The sequence below is a fragment of the Podarcis melisellensis genome (genome assembly GCF_964234715.1).
Source record: "Podarcis melisellensis genome assembly, chromosome: 7".
NCBI classification, from domain to species: domain Eukaryota; kingdom Metazoa; phylum Chordata; class Lepidosauria; order Squamata; family Lacertidae; genus Podarcis; species Podarcis melisellensis.
Window position 1 is genome coordinate 37,344,485 of NC_138539.1, and position 17,849 is coordinate 37,362,333.

At 43.4% G+C, this 17,849-nt stretch overlaps 1 protein-coding gene across 7 annotated transcripts in view; it reads right to left on the bottom strand.

The window, feature by feature from the left end:
- The window catches only part of LYN (LYN proto-oncogene, Src family tyrosine kinase), a 46,398-nt gene extending 28,934 nt beyond the window's left edge, over window positions 1–17,464 (bottom strand). Inside the window, exons 1-2 of one of the 7 annotated variants that reach the window (XM_081917558.1) lie at window positions 17,207–17,464; window positions 984–1,049 (exon numbers count right to left, since the gene is read on the bottom strand). In XM_081917558.1, the coding sequence (XP_081773684.1) occupies window positions 984–1,043 (60 nt within the window). In that variant the 5' untranslated portion in view covers window positions 1,044–1,049; window positions 17,207–17,464. Of the gene's footprint in view, window positions 1–920; window positions 1,050–16,033; window positions 16,134–17,206 lie in introns of those variants that run through there. The other 6 variants (XM_081917555.1, XM_081917556.1, XM_081917553.1 and 3 more) reach the window with 6 other exon arrangements.
- Between the last annotated feature and the right edge of the window lie 385 nt (window positions 17,465–17,849).

The window sequence follows — 17,849 nt, forward strand, 5'->3', positions numbered from 1 at the left end:
GCACAAAGGGGGCTGTAGAATAGGAGAGAGGATGAAGGGAGGAATGGTGGTTTGTGTGCAAGGGACAGTTGAAAAAAGAGAGGGCGGAGGAGGAGGCAAGGAAAAGGGGAGTGTAGGCGAGAATGGTGTTTGTGTGCAAAGTTGGCTGAAGAATATGATAGAAAGGAGAAAATGTGGAGACGGGGGCATGATTTGTGTACAAGGGAGAGTTGAGAAAAGGAAAGGGGAGAGGAAAAAAGGCAGTTGCAAAAAAGGGCATATGAGGCATGGGGATGGGGTTATACAGTGGTGCCTCGCAAGACGAACTTAATTCGTTCCGCGAGTTGTGCTGTCTTGCGATTTTTTCGTCTTGCGGAGCGCGGATTCGCTGGGTATTAATGGCTTTAAGAAAAAGGAAGCAAACTCGCAAGACGTTTTCGTCTTGCGAAGCAAGCCCATAGGGAAAATCGTCTTGCGAAGCAACGCAAAAAACAAAAAACCCTTTCGTCTTGCGCGTTTTTCGTCTTGCGAGGTACCACTGTAGATGAAAGCAGGGGCATGAAAGGGTTTGCAGAAAGCTGGTTAGATGGTGCAATATGTAGATGTAATATGTGGGAGGAGGAAGACACAGGAGGTTGCCGTGGGGGTGCTTTGTGTGCAACAGGAGATGCCTAAAAGAAGGGGAGAGGCATTGACATGAAGGTGAAAATAGGGGGCTGCAGAATGGAAGTGGCTTCAGAAATGAGGTTGCGAAGGTGGAAAGCAAGCTTGCATAGGGTGGGAAGGGGAAGCTCTGTGGGGTTAATGTGGGGAAAACGGCAGGAGGATGGCAAATGGTGCGAGCAAGGAGGCAGCCCCTAGTTTTAAATAAAAAAATAAATTATGCCAGTCGTGGTGTGATCTCACTCTTGGGAATTCTTCCCTGAAACTAATCTACTTACTGGCCTTTGCTGTTTATTGGACGTTGGATCCCTCACATAAATAGTTCGTTCAGATTTACGTACTGGTTCAGTCTTCACATCTCCCTGCAGATTGTCTTTTCGTTTGGATTTTATACATCCCATATTTTCCTGTTGGAATAAATAAGAATTAAGCAAAAGTCAATGTTGTCTAGGTTATGTAGCAAAAAATCTTCCAAGGCCTTTCTCTCAATCTCTCTTCTGTCAGGGCTGCGCGATTATCTAGAAAGGATAGGGATTTCCTGACAGAGGTTCCTTGGTTCTGGAATCTATTCCCCAAACAAGTTCACTATGTTGTAGTGGGCAAGGAATGCTTTCATTTGCTGGACCATTTAAACTGATCTGGTATGAACAAATCTTACATTTGTTTAATGAGTTTACCTGCCACTTTGTTTCTTTGTTTAAAAGCATTTCTAAACCAGCAGTTTAAAAACCTCGATGCAGTATACTATGCAATTTTGTGTTTCGTGGTATTGGTCTTATGTTCTATGTCGTCTTCATCATATCAGATTTGAGGGCAGCACAAGATATAATGAATACATAAAATCGTTCCCACACTAAGATGCATTGCACAACTTCTAGAAATTGGGCGTACGTATCTTCAGATTGTTGATTTTGACCAACTGGATTTAAAGAGGAGGATAAAGGACTGAGCTTAAACAATTCTTACCATGAGCCAAGTTTCTCTCTGTACGTATGAATGTATATAGATAAGTGCATATTTACCTAAGATAGGATTGTATTCCTTCACAAGAAAAAGAAAAGCAATATATTTTAATGTTGTTTTTAAAGCAAAGAAATGTTTTTAGAAAGAAAGACTTCTGCCAGGAGGATTTCGCTTTAATTTTTTTTTTTTAAAAAGGCTAAAATGCTGACTCATCTTGGACAGTTCAGACATAAATACAAACTGAGCTATTAATGGCCTTATCTCTAACACAATAAGTGTTTCCTATTTCCTCTGACATGCTGGTTTATCTACAAATTACGGGGGGGGGGGAACCTTCCTATGCACTGGCTGACAATTTTTCTAGGCCGTTTTGCAGCAAAGTCTATTAAAATTCTCAAATGAGGACATGATACAGCTGGGGTTATTTCTGCTGTGTAACATTTATTTCTCCCAGGTACAAAGTTTGCCAGAGAAATTATGTTCCAGTGCTGATCTGGAATGAACCAAGTTGGCAAAACTTGGTAGTAAGCAACAGTGCACCAGTTTCTTTTTTTTTAAAAAAAACCATATTTTTAAATAAAGATATCTTGGTCTACAAAAGTATGTGCAATGTCTCTTTTTTCAAGTTACATTTTCTACAGATCAGTTTCATTTGTTGAGACATTAATGTTACCTTAGGAAGAAAAGGGGGAAAGAGGTGGAGGGGGGCATGGTGAGTGGGGGTGGGGTCGGGTGGCGATGTTTCTATTCTACTTAATGTATGTGTGGGGTTTTGTGTCAGCATCGCTTGTGCGGGTTCTCTTTATTATTCGCTTGTGTTCCTTCGGTGGTGAGAGAGGTTGGGGTTGGCCTAGGGTGTGGTTGTTTGTTTGTGATTGGCTGTGGTGACAGTGCACCAGTTTCCAGCACAGAGTTTATCTGCTCACAAAATCTGCTTATTCTTACATAAATGAACAGAAAGTGAATGGAATGCCCCAATGAAATTCAAGGAGAAAATACTTCAAATCTGAAGCAGCTGTGGGAGAAAGCTGAAGACTTGGAAACTGTAAGGAGGAGGCTACACATGGAGTAACCAAAATTAATTATCCACCCCAAATTAAGCTCAAAGATGTATTCCCATCTCCGCTCACCCCTCAAGACTTTTACAACTGGAAGACTTTGAGGCATCTACATCATAGAGTGCTTTGTCTCCCTTTTCGTATGAAGAAGAGTTCTATAAACTAAAAAGCTCACACACTAATTTGTGAAATTTTAGTTGGTTGCACTAAAAAGTATTCCCCTTTTGTCAATGGGTAGGAGCCAATGAGGTCAGAACCAAGACCACAGATGTCTGAGAGAACGATGCTTTCAATGGCATTCCCATGTTGAATTATCCCCCTTTTTCTTGCAATGTACAGGGTCACTTACCCTGGGCAGTGACATTTTTATTTAATAATGAAAATATATTTATATTACTTTGGGGGCTTACAATACTTTTTTTTTTACTGCTCACCTAAAAACCAGTGAAATCAGTAACCAGGGACTGCTGCAGAGAAGGCCCTGCCTCATGTTCCCACCAACCAAACATATTTAGCTAAAAAGCAGGTCTCTGAATATTAATGTAGCCTACAAGCAACCCATAAGGGAGTAAGTAGTCTTTCAGATATCCTGTCAAAATCACAAGAATCCCACTGAATCTTTCACTGATCTGTACGCAACTGTAAAAATGACCACTTCCTAATCCTCAGTTTCAGAGACAAGTGTAAATGTGTAACATCAAGAATTTCTGTTCCTCTTCTCTTGTAGTTTCTTAGGGGATAGAAGCCATTAAATACAACTTAATGAAGTGTGGAGGATGGAAAAATACTCAGTATATAAGTGTGATGATTTCACTAATAAGGAAGGGTCGTCATTTACTGTTCATTTTTAGCAGATCATTGGACTGAACAATTCTGTGAAAAGGGGAATCTGTTGGGGGTTTTTTTAAGTGAAACAGAAAGTGGAAAAGAAAAAATATTTCAACCATGATCCAGAAATAGATGTTTCAGGAGTCTGTCACATCTATATGCGTAATTAAATGATATACCGTATTTTTTGCTCTATAAGACTCACTTTTTCCCTCCTAAAAAGTAGGGGGAAATGTGTGTGCGTCTTATGGAGGGAATGCAGGATGTGCAGTTATCACAGAAGCCAGAACAGCAAGAGGGATTGCTGCTTTCACTGCGCAGCGATCCCTCTTGCTTGTCTGGCCTCTGGGCCAGAGTATTTTTTTCCTTGTTTTCCTCCTCCAAAAACTTGTGGTCCGGTGCGTCTTATAGAGCGAAAAATACGGTAATTCCTGTGCTAAGCCACAAAGTGGTAGGTCAACACGGCAAGTGTTCTCTCATCAGATACTGAACAGGCTTATGCTGTCGTTATGTTATCACCAAAGTTGATCATGCATTTCATAAGAAGACAAGAAGCTGCCTTATAGCAAGTCAAGCTGCAGGACCAGGTACTGAGACCACTGGTGACTAGCCACGGTTCTCCAGGATTTCAGACAGGAGTCCTTTACCAGCCCATTAATATAGTACTATTGTAGTTTGAGTTTCACAACTTGAAAAGGCATCTGACGTTTTTTGTCTGAGTGGAAGATGGTGGGGAAATAGGCTCTAAAGCGGTGTACTTCCCTATTTCAAGAACTAACATTTTTTGTATCATTTCCCTTTATGACTGACTCCCTTCCCTAAAGGCATAGTTAGCGAGCACTAATTATCCTGTTGCAATAGCAAAGATTGCAACGAATGCATGGTGTACTTGCATGCACCACTTAACTGCCTGCGTAACCAATTGACCCTCTCAGCAATACACTTCAGCTTATCTGATCTCCTAGCCTAGGGCAAGGGGAGTAATTTGCCCCTGTTTCTTAAAGCCAACAGATCTGTCATCACTCTGCTTCTTTTTTCCAGTGGAGGAATACAGTATGGTGTACTCTGTGTTCAAGTGGGGGTGGGGGTATGAAGCTATCTTTGCACATAAGGGCCCCTCCAGCCTGGTGGTTTTTTTGTGAGTGTATTCTGTAATACGTCATTGAAGTAATAATACAGTAGTGCACCAGGGGTGAATTTATACCAGATGCTCCACACATAATTTTGCTTTATTAAGTGTTCTAAGGTGCATTACATTACTGCTGTCTGGAGGGGCACCTTAGTGCTATACCACAACAAAATATGGACAAAAACAAACCCCCGAAACATTTGTGGTATTGTGGAAAAGCAACTGGATTTCGGCAGGAGGCTGTGAGGCATGCGCTGTTTGGAGATGAAGAAGTGTGACTTCTCAAAGTGGTTGCAGGGGCCGAAACTCCCATTGTTCTAGGTGCATTTTTATTAGCACGAGCAGTTTATGAACTCTGGGCACAGCACTGCGCCAAAGATTTCAGATTAAAACTGCAGTGGAAGGAAAGGAGGAACTTATTCTGCCCCCACTTCCATCTACTCTCTGAAGACTGAAGAAGGGACCTTCTTAAGAATATCGGCGGGGGGGGGGGGGGAGAGAACTAGACCATGTGAAAAATGAGCATAATATTTTAACTGCAGTTCATACACTTTCAGCTTTGTATTCTTGTTATAAAAAAGCGTGCCTAGACATTCCGTTGTTGCGCCCATAACCTAGGTTTAAGGTGCCATTTAGCTCCTAGCTTTCCATACCTCAGTTTCGAACACTGGCAGGGGCAAACAGTATTGAAAGCAGGAACATCTATCATCACCACATTACAATCATGAGCACAAATCATCATGAATGCACAATAAAGAAGACACCTGAATGGGCGCTATCCTCGCAGAACACTAAGCAAAGCTCAACAAATAGGTGCTATACAATGTAGTTCAGGAGAGGGAAATAAAATAAGGCTTAAGAAGAAAACTATTGGTGGACAAGAAACTGACACCTTCTGTCTGGAGGGTTCAGGCTAAGGCAGGCCTGATGAAAAAACCCAAAATTGTTTTTCTTCTTAGTGCTTTCCTATTTTAAGCCATCACTTGGAGGGGAAGGGCTTGCAAGTGTTGCATGCATGACAGGTGAGTAAAAGTGATAAACTTGGTCAACCAGGGCCGGTCCACACATCAGGTGATAGGGGCCACAGATCACAATACAGTCTGTCCTTGTTCCTGATATAGATCTTCACACACCCCTTATTCCTTGGTGGGGAGGGGGGACACCATTTTTTAGTTTGCCTCAGGTACCAAAATGTTTTGGGCCAGCCCTGTGGTCAGCTATGAGAAGTGCCACTCTCTGGTGCTCCTTGTTGAATTCTTCTCAGGTAGCCTTCTAGGTGGGAAGCCTGGGTTAAAAAAGGTGCCTGCTTACTTAGTAGCTCATATTTTTGTAGATGCTTTCCCACTCTTCCCAGAAATATTTATTGTGAGCTGCTTATTGCAGACAAACAAAGGGGGAGGCCTTTGAATAGTATAGTGTACTTTCTGTTCTTGTACTTGTGCAGGAGTGAAGTGAAAGTTGCTAAAGACTGGAATCTGCAAATGCAGCAAAAGACACAGATGAAACAACTGCATGTGCTGGGTGTGTGCATGGGAGCAACAGGAAGGAAAAAAGAGGCAGCAGGCAATGGGGCAAGAGGCTGCTCATGAGACTGTTCATTATTCATTAAATGGAAGTCACAACTAGACATGATGGAGTCTGGCATTCACATGTCTGTCCCACCCATTACATCCCAGCAGTTGGTTGCTCCCCACACTTCTCTTTCGTCCTGCCTTCAACACTGGACCAGAGTCAGATGTAGATAAAAGTGCATTAATCAAATGATGGAGGGGGCCAAGCGCCAATACAGCTTGTGACTCCCCCCTTTCCTTTAACCTGCTTGGCTGAGGAGCATGTGGCTGCCCTCACACAGTGGTATACAAATATTTTAATAAATATTGTTCATTCAGTTTCTACCGTTTTCTAAACCCTTTGCTCACTAGCATCACATATCAAGCCAGATGAGAGCCAAAGAGGTTTACGTGTTTCTAAGTTCAACTATAGGCCACCAATGTACATTGGAGGTATGCAAGACAAAAGTAAGTAGCATTGTAGGAGATTCACATGTCTGTCTGGGGCAGTACCAGATACGCCTGTGGAAACTGTTAGCTACTTCCTGTCTAACTATAGTTGGATGACTTTTGAGTGTTGCAATAAACAGTCAATGTCCATGGGGACAACTTCCTGGGACATTCAACAATGAAATAGAGCAGGGCTCAGCAAACTTTTTCAGCAGGGGGCCAGTCCACTGTCCCTCAGACCTTGTCGGGGGGCGGCGGACTATATTTTGGGGAGGAAAAACAAAGAACGAATTCCTATGCCTCATAAATAACCCAGAGATGCATTTCAAATAAAAGGACACATTCCACTCATGGAAAAACATGCTGATTCCCGGATTGTCTGCAGGCCGGATTTAGAAGGTGATTGGGCTGGATCTGGCCCCCAGGCCTTAGTTTGCCTACCCATGAAATAGAGTAATGTAAGGCTGACTTCATGTTCTCTATTACTTAAAGCCTGCATACTTTTTAAACCAATTTAAATTGGTCACAACTGCAGTTACTGCTTTACCAATTCTGCATCCATAAGCTTGGTTGAGCTCCAAATATAGATTTATTGACTTCCTCCTTCCCGTGCATGGCAAGAATTTTCACTCCTCATCTGAATCTCCAGCATCTGCTTCCCACCTTCATTTTGCAAATAAATCATTCAAACAGAAAGTCTGAGGTGGAAGAGACATGGCAAAAAGGCATCTCTTGTAACCTGCAGTTATCAGAGAAAATGTATTCTTCTAGCCCCAATATATTGCTAAACTCTATTCAATGGCAACAATTTATTGTTGCATTTCTCTAAAACAAATGTTTTAGCGAAATGCAACAACATAACGTTGTTATGGGAAACATGACATGGCATCCGCATGTCTGCACTCAGTAATAAATCTCAGCGACTAAGAGAAGTCAGGAAGAAAACAATACAATCTTGTCAAGGGCTGATATAAATTGAACAAGAAACTTCTCAAAGGCAGACTGAGCTTCATTGGGAGGCGGGGAGGATAATTCTATGTTAGAAGCCATTATGAAAAGGATGAAAAACAAAACTGCCCAAGGCCTTTTCATAAACATGTAGTGTGACTACATGTGGAATACGAATGACAACTCTGGATAAAGTAGAACTAGAAAACGTGAATAAAAAGGCAACCCAAATGATCAGAGGGGCGGGGCAAGTCATCCTCCACGTTCATCCTCAATGTTTTGGGCTTTTTATTTTTTTGGGGGGGGGGGAGCAGAGTAAAAAGGGACGTGGTACAGGTGAACATAATTATGGATGGTATGGATAAATTGTGGTAAGTCTCTATGAGACATAGGATGATGGAACAGATGGGCTCTGGGTGTGATCCTGCAGAGCTCTTCTTAAATTCTTATGGGATTAATAGTCACACAGGAGGAACTATAGCTCAACACTAGAAACGTTTAGGTTCAGTTGCCAATATCTCAATTTAAAAATACATATATTGGGTACCAAGCCTGGGGGGAAATGGAATAACATAATCAAGGTACAGTAAGCCCAAGGCAGAGAAGACTTGTGTTCAACTGAAGTTCCTACCCAGTATAAGATTCTTATGTGCTAAGAAAACATTGATGTGCTACCTTCTGTATATCTACAAAGCTATAGGTTCATAAGTATGAGAAGCTGCATGCCCAAAAGTTACATGTGAACATAGATTCCATTCAGAAGATCCAATCAATGCACACCTTCCATATGTTTTATTGTACACAGACTAGAAGTCTACACACCTCTTATTTAACTCACAGGGCTTTCCAAGATCAATATTTACTCTCTTTTAAAATGTTGTCTAAGTTGCATAGAACCAGAGGGACTTAGGTGTAGTGGTAGTCTGGGAGAGATTTTCTGAATCCAGACTCTGCAGGCAAAACCAGAATGCTTAACAAACTTCAGTTCCCATGTGGAAGCCACAGATCCCCCATCCCTGAAACAGGTAGTGGAGTCAGGTGGTTTGGAGTCACGCTTTGAGCCCTATCATTGGAGGTGGGGGAAGCCGAGATATTTGCCTGGTAGCAGATGATTCACCAGAGAATTCTGAATGGCATATCTGCTTAAGAGCAGGATTGAGGGATGTGAAGTGCATACAATAAACAGCCTAAAACATAAAGGTTATTTTAAGGGGGGCAGGCTTTCTGTTTTTTGGGGGGCAGAACCAAGTTATCTGTAATTCAATTAGTCAGTTAAGTATTTTTATTTATTTACTTGATGGAGGGGAGCTGCCCCTCTGCCTGCACCCCCTGGCTACACCCATGAAGTAGCATCTTTAACTACTGTCACAGATTTGACATTTACAAAAACATAACATACTAATACATTAAATCTTCAGATCACCAGAGATGTACATTATGAAAGCTAGCAAAGCTTTACTAGAGTAACAGAGCTACTGTGTGAACACACACACACCTTAGCACCCTATGTATCATAGTATCTTTCACTTTTCTTTTAGAATATTCTAAAGGGGTGGGAAACCTCCAGTCTGCAGACCAAATTTAGCCCAGCATGGGTCCCAGTTTGGACATGGGTGACTCAGCTGCACAAATGAGTTCCCCACAGTTGATCCCTGCAGAAAGCAGGCTTGAGTCACTGGCTATGAGCTAGTGCTGGATCAGCTGCACAACTGATCCCTCTTGGATAATTTCGTCAAGCAGCCAATCCCGGAAAAAAACAGGATTGAAGTCACCTCCCTTGAGTTGATATGTGGTAGCTTACAAGCCCTACCCCACCCGCACCTCAAATTTGAGCCACAATGGCTAGGGGCAGGGCTTTTTTCAGCCAGAACTCCGTTCCAGCATCTCTCAGGTGGGTGCCATTGACATTATAAGAGAACAAGGTGAGTCCTGGCACCCTTTTTCTAGAAAAATAGCACTGGGAAAATAAGAATTTGGTAATACCCGATTTCCCAACCCTATTTTAGACTCTAAAACTTGAGAGCAGTCTTTTTCAATGACTATTAGCTATATCAGGTGTGTTCTACCTCCACTGTCAGATGCTTCTGAATACCAGCTTCTGGAGACCACACAGAAAGGGAGAGTGTTCTTGTGCTCAGGTCTCCTACTTGCAAGTCCCCACAGGCATCTGGTTGGCCACTGAGAACAGGTTGCTGGACTAGATGGGCCATTGGCCTGATCCAGCAGGCACTTCCTATGTTCAACCTGGTGTCCTCCAAATGTTTTGAACTACAACTGGAGGATGGAGTCCAGCATAGCCGCAGGCTATTTTAAAGAATAAACTGGTAATAGCTAGCATACAATGACAAAGCTGAAGTTGTTCAGAATACCATTCACAGAATCATAGAGTTGGAAGGGACCCCAAGGCTCATCAAGTTCAATCCCCTGCAATCAAAGAATCTCAACTAAAGCATCCATGGCAGATGACCAACCAACTTCTGCTTTAAGATTTCCAATGAAGGAAAGCCCACCATCTTTTGAGAAAGTCCGTTCCATTGCTCTCCATCAGCCTTCCCTACCTAATCTGGTGTCCCACGGGATGTTTGGACTCCAATTCCATAAGGCCCAGACACAAAAGCCAATGGTCAGGAATGTTGCAAGTGATAATCCAGGAACATCAGGAGGACCACAGGTCCCCCACCCTTACATTTAATTGTTGGTAAAGAAACACAGGTCTGGCAGTAGCACACAGCATCTTTAGGAAGCTACTGGGGTCCCCAGTATGATGATGCCTGCCTTCCCTCTTCCCACTTTCCATGAATATTGCACACTGGCAGTTGATGGCCACCAATTTGCTTTTTCCAGTGTGCAAGCTATCATATCAATACATGACGTGGGGGTGGGGTGGGGAGTGGGGAAGAGTGTTGTACAAACTTACAGCAGCAGAACAAACAACTCAAAACCTGTGGAAACAAAAACTAACAACACCCCCGCAAGACAGCAGCTTGTTAAGAACGTTGCATGCTGAGGACGTCTGCACATTAGCTATGCATGCATGCCACCAGTCAACAGCACATGGTGATAACAGAAGCACCATAGCAGCACACCTATCTCACACACAGTGCACAACTATGCTCCCAGAAATAAAGGTGAGCGTGTGCCCTTCTTTACAAGTGACAACCCTTTATCTGAAGGGCTGGCAAAAAACACAGCCCTCTATGTGAAGGACCAAGTCCAGTTTAAAGATAACGAACATTAAGAAGGGAAAGCAGAATCCTAAATAATAATAATAATTTTTTATTAAAGATTTTCTTGGTTTACAAAAGTACATGCCTTGTCTCATTTTTCAGGTTGTACAGTTCAGGTTTTCTATAGATCAGTTACATTTGTTATGAGACATTAGTGTAGAGTACAGTATAAGGTCAAGTATAAGGTCAAGAAGAAAGGGGGAGGGGTGGTGGTGAAATTTATTTCTTTACAGTGTACATGTAGGGTTTTGTGTCCGCGTCAACTGGCTATGTTCTCTTTCTCAGAATCCTCAAAGTTGACCTCCAACAGACCTGGACTGAGCAGGCACAAAGGTCACCTGGTTATAGCCGTCTCCGCTGTGTTGAGATCTATTTCTGTTACCTAGTATTTCTAAGTTGCCACCCAACCAGGAACAGAAAACTCAGCTTCCTCCACCAGAGGCCCCAGCAGGCAGAAGGCATATACAGGTAGAACCCAGAAGCTTCTCAAGAAAAGGGTTCAGTTCCTGTTTTGGTGCCAGTGATTCCAGACAGTAAACACTAAAAATACTAAATGGAACATGCTGGGTGCCTGTGGGAGGAGAACTAGCTTTTTGCAAAGTAAAGGGAAGGAAGCCATTTGTACAAGAATGAAGTCTTCAGCAACATGGTTGCTGGAGGCAGGAGAGAAAGGTAAGCAATGGGTAATAAGAGGTTTGGGCTCAATATGTACCCTATGGAGATAAACTTGTGGCCTCCACAATGCAAAACCTACTTTTTGGGGAACCTACTGGAAACAAGCTTGGAGTTGAAACCAGGCCTCCCACACTAGAGAACAATACCATAATCACAGTCACAGGAGCAGATCAGAGAATGAACTCTCATAGAGCCTCTCTGGGGGGCCCGGCCTACAACATAGCATCTCCCCCCCCACACACTTTATCCACTAGTGGTCAAATATAGGGATTCTAGTCACATCGGCCAGCATGGGGTGGTACCACTACCACTATGTGAAGTGATAGCTTAATAGAAAATGTTTAGCTGACATGAAATCCCAGGGGAAAGGGGGATGGAGAGATATAAAATGTGATGTGCAGGGAAGCTTTCATTTCGGGATCTCCATCGACTCCAGTGGGAAGGTTTAAGCTACAACATCTCTTGCTTGCTAGCTTTTAGGCACCAAGCAAAGCTCATTCTGTTCCCTTGTACATTTAATAGATTTCTATGGATCAGAGATCCTTTTAATTGCCTTTAGTGCTGCCTCTATTAGGGCTTTTAATTGCCAACTACATTTTATCTATTTTTATGTGCTGTTTCATGTGTGTTGGTTATTGTATTTTAGTGCTTTGCAATGTAAGCTGTTTTGAGACTATCTGGAGAAAGGCAGGACAGACATCCTGTGAATGAAAATAGAAGTGCATGCATAATATCATGTTATCATCAGAGTTGGGATCAGCTCATAAGCATGCATGCAGCACTAGCTAGTTTCTATTCCCAAACAGAAACAATCACCACTGAAAAGTGAAGAAAGAGAGTAAGGAGAGGAAGAGGAGTCATTATAGTGCTGCAGTCACCAACACAGCGACTGTATGAAGAACGGTTCCCTAGAGGACATTCCCTGGTACATTATCATGAAAAGCCCATTTCTTAGGTGTTCTGTCATCATCCTATGTAAAATAAAAATAAAAATGAAGACCCATGACAACTGATGCCTTGCATCAACATTCCTGCAGTTCTGGCAAGAACTGGATCTGTGATTTATATATATATATATTTTTAAAAGCACCTGTGCAGTCTGCCACTGTAAGCTTTAATTACGTAAATGGCATTTATGGTATTTTTGGAACTGCGTGTTGCAAATTCAATATATTTCATTATTAATTCTATTAATTCTGATTTAGACTCTCCCCACCTCACCCCTGCCTTGGAAAAGCAGAGCAGTGTTTTGTGTTTTCTCTTTCCATTTGTCTTTTTTTGGGGAAACGATCCCCCGCGGAGGAGGAAGAGAAACCACTGGAGAACTCCCTACTCATAGCACTCCCACAAAATTCTTCAGCCTTCTAATGCCAACGTAGTTGAAAGAAATTCTTTTTAAAAAACAGACTTCCTGCATGAAATAATGAAACCTCAACAAAAGGAACTGTGGCACCATCTTTAGCAACCGGGTAGCGGAATGGTCCCTTCAACAGAACATGCACTCTACCAGATGATGATACAACTGACCAGATGTTTGAAGCAGTAGAATAAAATAATAATAATAATAATAATAATAATAATAATAATAATAATCTAATAATAATAATACTTTATAATAATACTGTAATAATAATACGCATCTGGCTGGGTTGCCTCAGCCACTCTGTGGAATGGGATTAGAAGTGTCATCTGCTACATGTCTACTCAGAAGTAAGACACATTGAGTTCAGTGGGGTTTACTTCCACTTCAGTAGGTGTAAGATTGCAGTCTCAAAGTACTAGAGCATGGCAAGTACACAAATGGTAAATAGCTGCCTGGATAAATGGAGGTCACCATGTTGGCTATACCTGTGTTATATATAAATATTATTAAAAGCTGCTACACAGCAATTAAAAGCATGGAAACTTCTTTTGTATCAAGTCCCATGAGCCAACAGTAGCCCCCATGTATGATAGCTTAAGGTTCTTTTGACAAAATAAGTTGACTCAACAGTGCAGCCATGCATTAAATAGTAGATACAGTGGTACCTCAGGTTACATATGCTTCAGGTTACAGACTCCGCTAACCCAGAAATAGTGCTTCAGGTTAAGAACTTTGCTTCAGGATGAGAACAGGAATTGTGCTCCAGTGGCACAGCAGCAGCAGCAGGATGCCATTAGCTAAAGTGGTGCTTCAGGTTAAGAACAGTTTCAGGATAAGAACGGACCTCCGGAACGAAGTAAGTACTTAACCCAAGGTACCACTGTAGTCTGATGTTGTTAAGACTCCAACTGTTATTAGTCCCAGGCAGCATGGCAAATCCATGGTCAGGGATTATGGGAACTGTAGTTCAATCAGGTCCCAAGGACCACAGGTTCTCAATTCCTGGTTTAAAATACTGTAAGATCCCTTGTCTTGTCTTGGGGTTTCTTTCCAAGCATGATGAAATCACCTTAACTGTGACTGTACAAACCACGGCTGCACGGAAACCTCTCAAGGGTCAATCATTTGAAATTTGGAAACGAAAAATGTCCACAGAAATACAAAAAAAGGGAAGTCACTGCAGTACAGCTGAGTAATTTGAAGCCAAAAGTTCACTGGCAGAAGCCCCTTAGGAATTATTTCACTTGCAAAGATAACTAGAGCCCATGTTCATTCCTCTAGTTCTACATGCAACCCTTTAAACAAGCATAGCCTTTTATTTTGAGGAAGCACACTCACTTTCTATTTAGAAGTCCATTATGCATAACCTCTTAACTCTTTGCTGACTGAAAGAATCGCTCTTCTCTAAAGCACAGTGTGCTGCTAGTCATTATTTATCCCACAAAAACTGCCATGGAAAAAGAAAGCAATTAATTTTGACATAGGTGAAAAATAATCAGATCTATGAATATTTTGCTACACTTCTACGATGCCACAAAAGAGTATGTCATTTTAAGTACGTTGTCCCTTCTGGAGCGGAAAACCTTTTGACAATGTCTGTTCTTCTGTTGAAGTGTGTGGTCACTACCAGCTATGAATATGCAAAGCCTTTCTTTATTAAAAGGTGAATAAAACTAACTTTCCACTCTGTGTCCAACAAAAGCAACACACATTTGCCATCCCCTCCTTAAATTAACTCTGCATGATTCAAAACTTTATCAAAAGCAGTGATCTATTTCTTCTTCAGTACTTTACTTCAAACCAGCATACAGTAGGACCTCAGGTTAAGTACTTAATTTTTTCCAGAGGTCCGTTTTTAACCTGAAACTCTTCTTAACCTGAAGCACCACTTTAGCTAATGGGGCCTCCTGCTGCCGCCGCGCCGCCAAAGCCCGATTTCTGTTCTCATCCTGAAGCAAAGTTCTTAACCTGAAGCACTATTTTTGGGTTAGCGGAGTCTGTAACCTGAAGCATATGTAACCTCAAGCGTATGTAACCTGAGGTACCACTGTACTACAACAGCCACTGTAGCATGGAGGGCACCCCATGGGGAGCTACAGCACAAGATGCTGCTTGGGCTTTTGGCACAATCTTTGTGTCCACTTTATCATTCTGTCTTCTATGGAGTGTGTGTACAGAGTCCCCATCTTGTCACGGCTCTCCTTCAACCAGTAGTGGCTTGATGCCTCCTGTGACTGGTGAGGCAGGAGAATGGTATTCAGAGGCAACTCATTCTAGTTTTCTCACCATCCTGCTTCCTTCCCTGCTGAGTTTTATAGGAGGAAAACTGAGACTAAGGAGGAAGAAGTTGATTATAAGTAGGTAGGTAAGGCCTGGCTGAGGGTGGTTGGTAAGACAGAGTCCCATTTGCCCTAATAGACCAGCCTGCACTGCCTTCAACGTTTATTTCAGATCATTCTGCAAAGACATTTACTAGATGTGACTCCCAAATTGTACAATAGACATTGCATTTACATAGCCAAGGGCTAAACTACTTACTATTCAGAGAACAGTTTGTGGATACCTATGATGTAGCATTGTTGCAGTAAGTATGTGTAGACCTGATCACTGATTGACTTTAATATCACAATGCTCTCTACTCTGGGGTAAACAAACAAAGCAAACACTTTAGTTTCCTGCCTTTGCTTCCCAAGGCACCAGTGCTTTTTATATATATATATATATATATGGTTGGTTCCCTTTTGCGTGGCTAAGAAGACAGGAAGCCATTTTTGCAGCTGTTCCGGTTTTGGAGAAAATACTAACTTTGTGAAATACCAATTGGGGAAGCTTAGAATAAAACAAATGAAAACTTTAATTTATCCAGCATTTTATCTGTTTGCTTTAAGATTCCTTTTTATGTAATTGTTAACTTTAGTTCCGCCCAGATTTCTAAATCCGACAAATTAATCATGAATGGTAACAAAACAAAACATTAGCACTTGTGGTGATTCATTGCAAGCTTTACTTTTACTAAACCTTCTGATTACTTAACAGAGCTTAACAAAAAAGAAAAGTCATCAGAGTGCCTGTGGGGAACAATAGGTTATAATGCATCAATATCAGATGAGCTCCCAAAGTTGAGCTCCCAAAGTTTTTTTTCCTTAAGCAAACAAACTCCGATGGTAACAAGAAGGCAGGAAAATGTGAGCGGTACTTACAAAGGACTAAAACAACCAGTCAGATGACCTTAAGAATTCATCAGCACCACATGAGAGAATAGGCCGGATAAACGCCCCTTCCCGCAGGCTAAAGGAAAAGCGAGCCACTGCGAAAATAACGCTACTTCCTTTTAACTAAACTACTGTAACATGTTTTAATCTGGGGTCCAGATAGAAGCTCCTCTAGGGGTCAGCCGCGCGCACTGTCCAATTAGTACCACACTTCCTCTTTTTAAAAAATGTGCTCCGCGTATGGTTCACAATACAGGACTTTAATAATTTTCATTTTAATAAACCAGAGCGCACAGAGGGAAGGAGCATTTATCAGATTTCAGGGCTTATTGGTGAAAAATAAAAGCTCCCTTGGTGTATTCCCGCAGCTGAATTATGCAAGGTGGTTATCTAAAAATGATACAAAAGCCCGAAAGGCTGCAGCTGAGAGAAAGGGATTTATCAAAGCCCTCCTCCCAGGAAACTTCACGGTTGATAGGAATCCCAATCTCCCGCAATGCTCTCTATTCATTGATCTCCACCCCCCGCGCCACTTCACAATAGAGAAATACTCCTGTAATCGATCTAAAAATCTGTGGCCACGCCTTCTTTCCCCTTGTTCTGGACTTATCTCGCGCAGCCTTTCTCCCCCCTCCAAAGAAAGGACCGTGCTCTTTGCGCGTGCGAAAGTTATGTTTGGCTGGCAAAATGCAAGGCGAAGAGCTGCACCACAGTTCGCACAGGTTTGGCCAGGCACGAGCCCAGGTGCGACATCAGTGTCGCCTGCAACCCTATGCACGCTTCCCTGCGAGTAAGTTCCACTGAGCTCAATGGGGCTTACTCTTGAGTAGGCACGCCGCAGCCTTGCACTAAAGCAACCCCACAGATTTTTAGACAGGGGGCATCTACTTCATGGAGGAAATTAGGAGGAACCAACCAGCGAAGATTCAGCTTTCTTTCCTCAGGGCAACAGGACTTTGCTACGTGGCTAAAAGCAGCAGCAGCAGCAGCACCGACGCTACTGGCCCGAAGCGCGGCGGGGAAGCGGCATAAATGCTTCGGAAGCGGCGGGAGAAGTTCAAATTGCCAGGCTTCGTCCTTGGGAAGCCAAGCCACCTTCCAGCCGCTCCTTCCCGCCACCCAACCGGGGCTTTGCCGAGAGGGTGAGCGGAGCCCACTTACTTTCCCCGGGGTCCCGAGCTTGGCAAGTCCACGCTCGCTGCTTCAGCCCAACGGCCCGGATAGAGCCCGAGCCCGGCGGGAGCGCCTCGCCGGCAGCCGCGCCGTTTTCTCGGCCACAGGGGAAGTGAGAGCGCGCCCGAGGGGAACCAGCCAGCCGCCGCCTCCTGCCAAGCGCCCGTCCTGCTCCCTCGCAGAGAGGAACTTGGGCGGCTTTCGCAGCCTGTCGGGGGCTGAGGCTTCGCCGCTCACTTCCTGGTCCCGGGGAATTTGCATAGCAGGTCGGGAAGGTGGCCGGCCGGCATGGGAGGGGGGAGCCGGGATGGCGGGCGGGGGGGGGGATCTTTCTTGGAAACCGAAAGGCGGGACGGCGACGAGGCGCTCCAAGGGCAGGGGCAGTGCGGACACACCCGCTCCGAGAGGGGAGAACTCGCTCTTTCTCACTCTCGCAGCCGGGGCTCTGGAGGGCAGCCGGCCCCACGGCGCGGAGGGGGCGGAGGGGAGGGGACTCGGCCCGCGGCTCCGAGCTCGGTCATCCCAAGGAAAGCAGCTGCGCGCCTTCCTTGTGGGTGGGGAGTAATTATTCTGACCGAAGCAACCCGGTGCGTGAGGGGATAAAAATAGCCAAGCCAAGTGGACTCTGGTC